The 12,644-nt window shown below is 44.6% G+C and overlaps 1 protein-coding gene across 1 annotated transcript; it reads left to right on the top strand.

The window, feature by feature from the left end:
* Positions 1–234: 234 nt before the first annotated feature.
* LOC142784787 (tetraspanin-33-like) lies at positions 235–12,177 on the top strand. Its single transcript, XM_075883286.1, has 4 exons — positions 235–348; positions 2,885–3,209; positions 7,331–7,487; positions 11,799–12,177. The coding sequence occupies exons 1-4, from the start codon at positions 235–237 to the stop codon at positions 12,175–12,177; spliced, it is 975 nt and encodes a 324-aa protein (XP_075739401.1).
* Positions 12,178–12,644: the final 467 nt, after the last annotated feature.

Here is a 12,644-nt window from a genome sequence, read left to right as displayed (position 1 = left end):
CTTTTTTTTTCGTTTGCTCTTTTTATGTTGTTTTTATTTTTACATTAATCTCATTATAATACCAATTCATTAAACATTGTTAAAATGATTACAGAAAAACTGCACTACACTTTCTTGGCCAATCCCCCTGAGTGGGTATGAGCCAGCCTCCCAGGGAAACAAAACAAAACAAAACAAAACGAACGTGTATACTGTGAACCACAAAGCAGAGTCCTTGCTAACCTCATCAGCTGCATGTCCCGGCCATATAAAGATGAAGGTGGTGCAAGTTCACGTTCAAGCGGACTTGCGGCTCCGGTCAGCAGCCCGCCGGCTGAGACAACCATCCTTCTTGACGTCAATCCAGTGGTGAGCTTACCACAGTATCGATAGTGCGTTTTTCATTTGATAGGTTAACGTGCAGGTCAATATTGTAATTCTTAACGTTCCAGGATCACCATCATAAGTTTCCTGCTTGTTTAAATAAATGAAAAGTCTGCTTCAAAGAATCAGTCAAAGTAATAGAGCTTTTTGGATATCTTTTCATCAGGTATATCAGCAATATTTTTATTTATCCTATAACTTGCACTTGACCCAGCGTACCTTCTTATAATTTACATATCACAAAAGTTCCAAGCCCATCACTATTTTGCTCTGCGCAAAAAGAAGCATGACATTATGTGTCTCAAGAGCACCGGTTAGGATGCAATATCTAATGAACCTATAGTCGCAATTCAGGTCAGTATTTTCTAGGCTATAAGCTCAGAGAGAGTGAACAGATTAACAATTACGGAACATATCCAAGGCGAGAAACTGTTTAGAAAAAGTACATAACGATTTAGAGTACTAGGTACTGTACCATACATAGGAGAACTAAAAGCCATCCTTTGGGTCTCACACTTGGTGAGGCCGTAACGGTGAAAAATTCAGGGATTACTGAATTCCCTTATCACCCCACCACTGTGTGTATAGAAAAAAAATGGCAGCATATCCACGGAGTGAATGATGGAGAGTGGGGCGAAGCATGCGTCCGTCCATTCGTTCTTGCTTTCGTCCGTCCATGCGTCCGTCTGTGTCACCGTCTATGCCTCCATCCGCCCGTCCGGGCATGCGTCTGTTCGTGTGTCCGTCCCTGCGTTCGTCCATGCATCCGCCCCTGCGTCCATTCATGCGTCCATCCATACATCTGTCTTTGTGTCCGTTCGTCCTTCTTTCCAACACTCCAAGTACCACCATATCGCATCTTTTCATCATATGTTTCCCATATGGAAGCACCGCCATCCAGCGGACTTTCCAAGGACTAATCGAGAGGTGGCACATGCATACTTTCTTACGGCTTGCGCTTCGGGTCTACTTCTTACTTTTAACCACCTCGAGTTCATGGTATATACTAGTTCACTGTGTTCAGGGCACTGTGGCCCAACTCTCGCTAAACCTTTCTAAAACCAAGGAGGTTACGAACAGCGAGTATAACGCAGCAACCTCTTACTGTCAGATAGTGCTCAATGTACATGCCAATAGCTGCTAATGGGAAATGAGAGACAGGAGAATTCGACTTTCACTTTCCTACGGCTTGCGCTTCGTATCTACTTCCCACCTTTAACCACCTCGAGTTCAAGGTATATACTAGCTCATTGTATACATGACACTGCGGCTAAACGCTCGCTAAACCTTTCTAAACCTAAGAAGGTTACACCCAGCGAGTATAACGTAGCAACCGTTTCTTGTCGGATATATTGCTTAATGTACATGCCAATGGCTGCTAATGTGCATCGCAGCGTGCGCGTTAACTAAAGCCGAATGCTCCTGTCTCTCATTCCCCATTAGCAGCCATTACATTGAGCACTATTTTTTATTGTTCAACAACGCACAGAAAAAATCATTCACCGGCACCACCTTGGAGGTCAAATTGTTATACCTGTTACGCACTACAACGGCTACGAGGGACGAACAACTGTCGCTTCAAAGAGCTTCGCCCCTAAAAAGAAAAAAAAAACTACTGCTCGCACTGCACCCCGTAGACTAGATCACGTGTTAAGAATTTAGGCAAAGGTGTCTAATGCGCGCGGGTGCCGCTTACGGCCGCTGGCGTTCCAAGATGCTAAGCAAGTGCTGAACAAACGGCAGTGAAAGGTGAGAACTAGACACGAAGACCAGGCGTAAGACAGTGCGCGGGTGCCGCTCCTCTATTCCGGCCGTGCCACCTCTCGTTAAGTCCTTGAAAGGTCCTTTGGATGACAGTACTTCAATATGATCAATACATGACCAAAAAGGTACAAAATGGTGACACTGAAAGACAAACAGATGCACGGGCGGACGGAAGGATAGACGGACAGATGGGCGAATGCATGAATGGACTCACGAATGAACGCGCGTATGGACGCATGAATGGACGCACAGATGGAAGCATGAATACACGCAAAAATTGACGGACGCATAGACGTACGCACTGAAGGAAGGATGCACGGACGGACAGATTCATGAACAGACGAACGGACGCGTGGACTGACGCATGAACACATGCACGAACGGTCGCAAGGACGGTCGCACCGACGGACACACGGGTGGAAGGAAGCAAGCATGAATGGACGAAAGGTCGCATGGATGAACTGACGGACTGACGGATGCTTCATCACCCCACTTATTATTTTGCACTCCATGGATATGCTGTGTTTTTTTCCAACAACTCTTAACCACTAGTATACCCCATATTCCTTATATTTGAAGAAATAAATGTATTGTATCGTATTGTATTGTTTCGTACTGCATCAACCGGGAGTAGTTTGAAAAGAAAATGTCGCTTCAAATTCCTCAATTTATGAGTTCCTAAGATCAGCTTTTATAGTGGCTGCCTATAGAACGCTGACCTGAGCGACTGATTGAAATCCGGTTCTTGTCTTTGAAGGTGCGATGCCCGCTGCTGCTTCTCAATCTTCTCCTGTGGTTCGTGGGGGCGTTCTTCATGTTGGCCGGGGCGCTTTTTCTGGTGGAATCGTGGGAGTTTGAGAAGGACGAGCGCATCTTGGAAAACCTGGACTTCCCCGGCACGCTACTGTCGCACCTGGAGGTGCTGCTCTTTTCATTCGGGCTCGCCCTGTTCATGGTCAGCTCATGTGGATGCGTTGGGGCACTACGCGAGAACACCTTCCTGCTCAATATGTACTCCCACGCACTCACCCTCCTGATTCTCATCAACTTCGTGCTGGGTGTTCTGGTATTTTTTGTTCCTGGTAAGAAAATGTAGCTGTCTGAGTCATATCGGTGAAACAGTGACAACAGAAAAATCGGGGAATCATTTCGCGTTTTGTTCCCGACAAATATATCTTGCAATTGAGAACTTTTTACATAGTTACCCCTTTTGGCTTTTTTGCATGAAATATATAGGCCAAATCTCATCTATTCAAACAACGGAAATGCAGTTACCACTCAATAATATACTTCAATGCATCGATAACGCGTGAAGGACATCATAATATAGAATGATTTTTTTTAATTCCAACTAATACCATCCACGTGTTAGCAATATTAAAAAATAAGCTACATGCAAATGCACTTTGCTAAAAAACATAAGCCGGATCGTCCCTGCGCAGGGGAAAAAAACTGGTACAAGGTGTAACACATGAACTACGAAATCGGTGTGTCCAGCTTTAAGCACTAATCTGGCTTGTAAACTTCCGTCGCAAATGATTATGTGTCAACGATCGCATGTTCCTGAGTTAATACTTGAAGACATTTGTCCACCGCTACGATGACCACTCCGAATATTCCTATCAATATTAGGTAACAATTTTTTATAATTACCATTTTATTATGTTACACATTCCATCCAAAAAGCGACCTGTGACAAAAGGGGCTGCTGCAGTGATTCGATGATCAAGAAATTTTGGCCATCTGGCGTTTTTTAATGTGCGCGGACGTCGCAGAGTGCACAGACCCCTAGCATTTCGCCTGCATGGATTTGATTGATTTGATTGATTGATATGTAGGGTTTAACGTCCCAAAACCACCATATGATTATGAGAGACGCCGCGCCTGCATGGAAATGTGAACGCTGCGGTCGGAATCGACTAATGTGGCCTCCAGGTCAGCAGCGGAGCATCCTAACCGCTACGCCAATGCGTTGGACTCACTCATTTATTGTAAATGATACGTCTGGAACGAAGAAAGACCAAGTCATTGTATTCAAGTTTCTCTTTAACTTTATAACAAAGCTATATTTATACATCCTGCCAGTATGCTAAGCATTTACTGGTTTCAAGTGCGTAGCATTTCTTAGCGAATTTCGGCGACTTTGAGCGTATCTATCTATCTATCTATCTATCTATCTATCTATCTATCTATCTATCTATCTATCTATCTATCTAACCATCTATCTATCTATCTATCTATCTAGCCACCTACGACGTTTAGCTCTCCTGGCCGTTTTGATAATGGTCTCGATACCAAATTTGGTATGGCATAACATGACTGTATGAAAAACACATTTGACTAGCTATACCATGAAAATCTAGACGTATTTTTTATGAATGTCAAGATCAAGATTTACCTTTCATAGTCCTGAAGCTCTTGAGGTGGTTTCGTTCACATGGCATGTGGCAAAACTGGCATGGAATGGGATGATTGCGTGGCGAACACAAGCAGCAGACCTAAACAAGAAAATCATGATATGCGTGTCATGTATCAACATGACTACATGCCACGCTCATGATGCGTTCGCGGCCGTTTCGTTAGCGTCACATATACCAAGTTTTGCATTACGGGACGTTAATGGATGACGAAGGTATTATACTGGTGCAAACATGATAAACATGAAAAGCGTGTCATGTAACAACATGACTTCGTGCCACGCTCATGATGCGCTGGTGGCCTTTCTGCTAGCTCCACTTATACAAAATTTGGCTTTACAGGACGTGAATGAATGGTGAAGGTATTATACCGGCGCAAACATGATAAACGTGAAATACCTGTAATAACAACATGACTACGTGCTACGCTCATAATGCACTCGCGGCCCTTTCGCTAGCTTCACACTTACCAAACACCGCATTACGCGACGCAAGCGGATGACATAAGTAAATGACACATCCAAACATGATAATCAGGAGATGCCTGTCATGTGAATACATGACTACATGCCAAAGTCAAGGCGCCAGTACATTTCGAGGTGAAGCGGTGCGCGTTGTGGTCGGCGTTCATTTCATCGCGCCACGCCGGTGTTGCCACGCCAGGCGCCGGTGTTGCCATATATTCATAGGCGCGCGCCGCCCTGCGTTGCTTTGACGCATGCACGTTTCAGCGCGTCCGGCGTCGCTCTGTCACAAAAAAAGGAGACGCAGTGTTGTCTGGGTAACGCATCTGCGCGAAATGCAGCGTGTCACATTTCTCGCTGGTTGCCGTCAAGCCGCAACGATGCACGCTAGTCACGCCGGTCGCGCCTAGCGTCACACTAAAGAGTGCTCGTGTTTTGCTAACGTAGCGTCACTGTGCCCAGCGTGCGCGTGCTTCAACGCTACAATGGAGTATAATGGACCCTTCATAATGTGCTCGCGGATGTTTTACTAGCTCCACATATACCAAATTTGGTGTTACGAGTCGTCAATGGATGGCAAAATATATGACTGGTGCAAACATGATAATCCTGACACACGTGTCATCTAAGAACATTGCAACATACCACGCTCATAGAATTCTCAAGGCTGTTTCGCTAGCTCCACACATAATAATTTTGGTATCACGTGACTTAAATGTATGACGAAGATAAACGACACATCCAAACATTATAATCAAAACACGGAAGTCATGTACGACATCATTCACCTCCACCTCGTAACTTTGTGCTGATATTAAAATGACATATCAAAATTTCTCATTCGTGCTTGGAATATTATGGATTTCAACTGTACGTGGGGTCTGCCAATTTTTTGACATAAAAATATTCTAAAGAGCACCCTAACCACTCAAATGCCAACATTTATTTGTGGTGTTCCAGCTGCGTACGAATCTTCGCCGCGCACGTACCCGACAGAATTTTTCTAAACGGTGTCGTATCAGCGACGTTACATGCGTATAATATTCAAAAAAGGGACCTTGCTTGTTTTGCTATTTTCTATTGCTATGCTCTTTTCATAGGCTTGTCTCTTCCTGGCCAAGTAGTTATCCTCCCCAGGCGAGGAGGAAGAGTTGCGAGCTCACGTACCTTGAAACATATAAAATAAATTCTATTTTAGGGACGAAGCTTCTTTGGGTGTGGGTTAGTATCGCTTCCGTCGTAGTAGCCACCCCTGCTCCTCCCTATAGCGAAGCAGAGTGGTGGGTGCGTTGAAAAAGCTGGCCTCTCGTCGGTGTTACCCGCGTGCCATGTGCATTCTCGAACGCGATGCGATGCATGGACGCATGCGCGCATGGATAGGCACAAGGATGGATGAAAGCACGCGCGGAAACAGACAGACAGACAGACAGACAGACCAGTGAACAGACAGACATTCATCTATTCGTCCATGTGTCCGTTCGTGTGTGCGCCCGTTCATTCGTGCATCGCTACTTTCATGCGTCCGTCCGTCCGTCTGTCCATGTGGCCGTTCATGCGTCTGTCTGTTCATGAGTGCATCCATTCGTCCGTTTGTGTGTCTACCCGTCAGTCCGTGCGTGCCTCCTTCCATCCGTGTGTTCGTCCACTCATTCGTGAGTCCCACTCATCATCAGTCACCTTGTGGATATGCTGTGTTTTTTTTTCATTTTTGGGAGTGGCATCACCAGATGGAAACGTTGACCGCAAGCCGAACTTAATGAGTTTCTGAAACATTCCGAGAGGAAAACCTATTCATATATATATATATATATATATATATATATATATATATATAATTTTGAGTGCACGCACCTGCGGCTCGTACAGCTTCCGCGGCTGTAATAGTTAATCACGACGATATTTAGAACTCGAAGCGTGCACATATGTCAAATGTGAAAATTATCGTAGCAGACTTCTCTGTCAGAGTAATAAACAATTAGTGCAAGAACGTATCTTGGGTCCATTGAATCTTAGGGCCAGCCCATATCTTAGGGCCAGACGGTTGCAATTTATATTGCATCATATGTTTCTTTATTGGTGTACATGCTGTATCACATGTTTTGTTTTCTTAATTATGGCTGCCTCGTTATCCATTACACACTCAGTGTTCCTGCAGCTTGTGTTTCTGCAGCTTTTACACGAAACATTTTTTGATGGGCTGAGCACTCAAATGCTAACTTAGTTAGAGTCATAACGTCATGATTGCTTCCTCACAAATTTTCCAATTGTCATGCCAGACTACATGTAGATCTTCACTTGCTTTTATTCTACCAATTTTTTCAGGCAGCATCACGGTCGTGACAAGGACCACACTATCCGAAAGACTGGTCGTTCAGTATCGCGATGCGCCAGACATTGAGAACTTGGTCGACGCAGTACAGCGCTACCTGAAGTGCTGCGGAATGACACACCGAAACTTTCGCGACTGGGAAAATAACATGTAAGTATCACATTTTCCAAACCCTAATTGATTGCCGTACCTGCTGTTTCCAAACCGTAAAAAGTGCAAAGCTTATAACACAACGATGTTCTTGTTGCTTTATATTAGCGATAAGGGGTCGTGCACTCCACGAAAATCTCTGAGAAAGGCTGGAAAATGCCAGTACACGAAGAACATAAAGTGGTGGTTATTGTTCCTAAAAACGAAATACGGTGTGTTGGGTGCACCTTTTTTATTATTGCTGGTGGACAATAGTGCGAACGCATTTGGTAAAACCTCTTTCTTATCGCAACCCCATGCAACCGAGCTGTTTCTCATTTTACGGGGAACGTGTTAGAGCCAGGAACCTGTATAAGCTCCGAAACTTTACACAGATGAAAATGCGATGGGTAGAGTGACAGCGGGGCTGGTCTATGGGGAGAAGATGTACTAGTTATATATTTCTGTAAAACCTCACGAATAGCAAGACCAGACATTATTTCCGACGATGTCGTAATTTTTCACACAGCTCCTAAATGGTAGCTCCTAAATCTACGAAAGAAAATTTAGTGTTCTTTCACCCGCATGAACGCGGAAAATGTAGACGGGGAAACAAACTACATCAACTTCGGTTCGTTTGGCGGAGCAACACTGCGCAGCAGCAAAAATATTGCCGCCATAACTGATCCCAACTTCGACAGCACTATGTATTTACGTGCCCGGGGCTCAAAATTTCTAGACTATTAGAACTTAAGTAAGTAGGACCATCTTTTGGCCGCAAGAAGGCTATCCTGCTATAAATAAATAAAAAAATAAGCAAGAGAAAATTATATCTAAAAACATAAGTAAATGAAACGGTTCCGGTTATAAACAGAAGAAACTAATTAGAAATTAGAAAGTATAGCAATAAAAAGTTTAAGGCTTTCCAGGACAATTTTTCTTCACTTTTTATAAACACATGGGCTTCATCGTAGATTATTACACACTCTGCGCAGCCACGCAGTTAAAGGGATTACACTGTTATTTTACCATGATAGTCCACAGGATCTCTGCACCATATGATAATGTGTATTTTTAGGAAATAGCAGCTTTCGTCCAATATGATTATTTTTGTCAACATTCTGTTCAGTTATGGCAAGGCATTGCTGTTGCCGATGACGCTTCATTCGCATTTCCTCATATTATGGTCATGAGTAGGCATGGAGCCTGTAAAAATTCTGCAGCTGTATAGCAAAATCATAGTAGTTGTAAAACTACCCATAGGCTCTGTGTATCGAAATCTGAGCACGCCATTGGCTGAGATTGCTGTACTGTACACATTGTCGTATCACTTGTTGCTCAGCAAGCCAACTATTAAGCGCTATATTTTGTGTTTTACGTTGCGGCTACGAGATGACGCGAGAGTCTGCTAGTTTACGTAGAATTGGCCGATTGCGTGTGCAGCTTTTGGAACGCAGTTTCGCAACTGGTGTGATTGAGGAACTCTGGATGAATAGTACAATGTCTAATTTTGCACACAGATGGAGCCACTTGCCAGTTTCATGGACGCAACATTTGCGAAGGCGCAAAATTTCGTACTGTGCTCTCTCATGACTGGCTGGGGGCACACGTACCTTCCATAGCACGGTGAACAGCTATTGAAACGGGATGTAACCGCCACCTCCCCAACACACGTGCTCATCATTTCCCCCTTCATACACACGTACCTTTGCGGTAGCTCTGTCGTTGATTTTTTTTGTCGCCTGTGGAGCTGACGGGGAGAAGTGACATCATTCGAAGGCAGGGTGCTATTCGAAGCCCACCTCTGGAGGGCAAAGCAGCTACGACAACGAGAACGCATGGGAGGGGGTGTGTGTTCCCATTGTATACAGGCACCTTGTTATCCAGTATGTGATTCTGATGATTTTCACATAGTTTTCTTCGTAAAAATGAACAGTGAACAGTGCTGTATTTATTTTGCATAAATTGGTTCCAAATCTGCGTGTTACACCGCAAATGTAGTCGAAAGACGATAGTCTTTCGTCTGGAGAAAGTGAACAACACGTTTATTCGATGTTCTGCGCAAAACAAAAATGGTGGAGGGTGTTCTGGAGGCGCTGCGTTAGAGTGCCTCGAGCGTGTAGCGGAGGCGAACCAGTGCATCGAGGCACGTTAAGGTCCCAAGATGAAACACGTTTCCAAGGTAGTGACACCTTTCCCTTTCCTCTTCGCCTATGTTCCTGAAGCGCCCCCTAGAAGGTTTGAAACTTTCATCCAAAAGCGAATGTTTGGGTTTCGTTGCTACGGTGAATAGATGTAAATAAAACAAAATGGAACGAAATAAGACGTAGAATAAACAGTTGCCTTTATGAACATAAACGGCACAACACAAGAGCAAGCGGGATGTGCGTTACTCAACCGGCAACGTTGTGCAGTTCTACACTTTACACCACTAGCCATGGCGTCTCGCGTAGTACATTTTAGTTCCACGGCCGCGGTATTCTGTCCAATTCTAACTAGTCCACTTCTCCGATTGTGTTTTGTTCGTGCTGTGACACAGTGAACGTGCTTCTTGCTGGATCCTGTAAGTGGCCACAAGGCGTGACGTTGTGACGATCGATTACAACCGGCTTGTGCACACGCAAGAAAAAAAACTATGACCAGACTGGTACGAACACTCGTCCAGCAGCACTGCGATGACGTTTTTTTTTAAATGTGCCCATTTGGACAATCGTGATGCCAAGTGATTTTGATGCGGTGCTGGGAACTTCCTGAAAAGTGAGAGTTCTACTGGTGAGGTGTCTCGAAGCAGCGCGTTTCGGCTCAAGTTGGAACTGGTCAAGAGTGAAATGTTTCTAAAGGTGCGTTGATTACAACCTACAGCTGCGCTGTATACGTGCATACCCACATGTATTTGTAACAACTGGCATGCACTAGACACGTATTAGACGCGCGCCTGGCGTTTCAATAAAAACCGACAAGTGAACTCGCTTCGCAGATCCGCGTCGACATACGTTGACGGAGTTGCACGAAAGCGTTCGCGTGAAAGGTTTCATAGTTGCACTTCATGGTGCGCTTCATCTCGGAAAGTTGAAGAGAGCGAAACCATTTTCTGTTGTTTACGGCAACGCAGCATTGCTGAAAAACGTAGATGTTGCATTGAACGAGCATGGCGAAACAATCTTGGTCGACTTAGCGCACACCGAAACGCTCCTCCTCTTCAGCTTATGTTCTGGCTACGATTTTGTCTTTGGTCACGGCGAGAATCCAGCTGGAGCCATATGCGCATGCGTACTCGTTTTGAACCTTTTGCATAATAATAAATAACACCACCAGCCATTTGCAAGATCACGTGCAAGTAATGCACCAATTACAGACGCGGATGGCAGAGAAAAAGAGGAGTAATCGAGAGAGTGAGGAGGACGGCTCGAGAACAATGAGTGACGCTACTTTTTTTCATCTAGAGACCTTAAGGCACGTTAGACACGAGCGCCATCTGGCACAAGCGTCATCTTCGAAAACGAAGGCATGCAGCCCGCGGAGAAAGGTGCGCGCCAGCCTCGGAGGTGATAAGGTGTTGAACGCAAAGCGACGGGCAGGTGCCACCAGCGTGACGTCCTAGCAAAGCGTTGGAAACACCTTTTTGAGCATCGTGTGGCACAGATAGTGCAGCGTGATAAACGCTAACTTCCTTAGTGTTTCTTGTGTGTGCCTCTTGTAGTATAAAGGCAGACATACAAAACTTCGATGTGTTGTTATGGCGCCTCAGATGGGTACAATAGTTGCTATTTAATTGACGATCGCACAGCTATGAACGATAAACATTGAGCAATATTGGTGGGCGCTGCGAACGAGGTTGGCCGTTTGGTGCCGTTTGAGGTATCGTTAGGGCAGACAAACAGACAATTGTACAGACAGAAAGACTGAAATTTTTCTGTCGAAGGTCTTCAAGAAAGACTATCGTCTTCAAAAAAGCAAGATGCACCGTTTGTATTTATTGTTATTTATGCTGTCTGGCCCCTAAACCACCCACAGGATAGAATTTATTCATGACGCTGCAGTTGTACACGACTCTAAAGCGAACGATTTCATCGACTCATCTATCCAGTTGTACGAATTATTTTGCTCAGCGTTCGAAGTGAAAATGCCACGAGCACGTGCATCTACTATCAGAAACTGACGCTAGCATGATCATTAGTGGTGATTTAGATGCCCATCATTTAGTTTGTGTGTTTTTGTTGTCTATAAAGACAAACTTATTGTAGGGTTATAGGTACAGAGCTTAGCTGCAAAAATTGTTTGACGTGGTTGTGTTGCACTCAGTATACTAGTTCGTCAAACACCTTGTTTTAGCAGCTACTTCCACTGTAACCTGTCCAACCCGAGTCACGAGCGCTGCTCGGTGCCGGCATCGTGCTGTCGTGCGGACTCCAGTTACACGGGTATCTTCTGTGGACGTGATGTGCTCAACCTGTCCGACCACGAGGCTTGGTTCCGCGTGCACACGGGAAGCTGCCCGGACGCAGCTAATCGCTTTCTGAAGGAGCACGTCATGATCATTGGCGGCGTCTGCCTCATCGCCGTCATCGTGTTGGCCTTCATCGATATGGTCACGAACGCCGTGATCGATGAGTTCGACATCATGCGCAAGTTATACGACCACGTGAAATCTGCTTACAGTGGGACGCCGTATAGCCAACAGTCTGAATTGCAAAATCGGGAATTTGTTTAAGATCTAATTTTCTTCCCGGAGCCTTCTAATACACTAACGTGGCGTTCTTCTGTGACCTCAAGGTTTAATTTGCTTATATATTTTTTATGTGATCACACTCGAACTTATATAAAGAAGGCAACCATATACTGTATAATGGCGCAAAGAACATATATACATCGTGATGTGTGCAGTATTTTTGTGTGTATGCTGTGTCTTTAAAAAAAATCGGCAGATACCACGTACCTCTCTAAATGGTGTTATGCGAAGTAAGCCGGCGTAAGGTGAATATGTTTTATTTTTTGATGACCGAGATTTTATCAAGTGGCGGTAAATATATGTACAAATACACGCACACACATACGTTAAACAGCTGCAGAAGTTTCATATTAGCAGTTGAGTGCAGTTGTGTAACGATGCCGACAGTAACATGGATATTAGCAATAACAAAAGATGGTAAGCTGATATGAAGCGCTGGTGTTTGTGCT

Source organism: Rhipicephalus microplus, unplaced genomic scaffold (genome assembly GCF_043290135.1).
Source record: "Rhipicephalus microplus isolate Deutch F79 unplaced genomic scaffold, USDA_Rmic scaffold_15, whole genome shotgun sequence".
NCBI classification, from domain to species: domain Eukaryota; kingdom Metazoa; phylum Arthropoda; class Arachnida; order Ixodida; family Ixodidae; genus Rhipicephalus; species Rhipicephalus microplus.
Note: the sequence above shows the minus strand (reverse complement) of the source record. Positions and strands in the feature narration are given on the sequence as shown.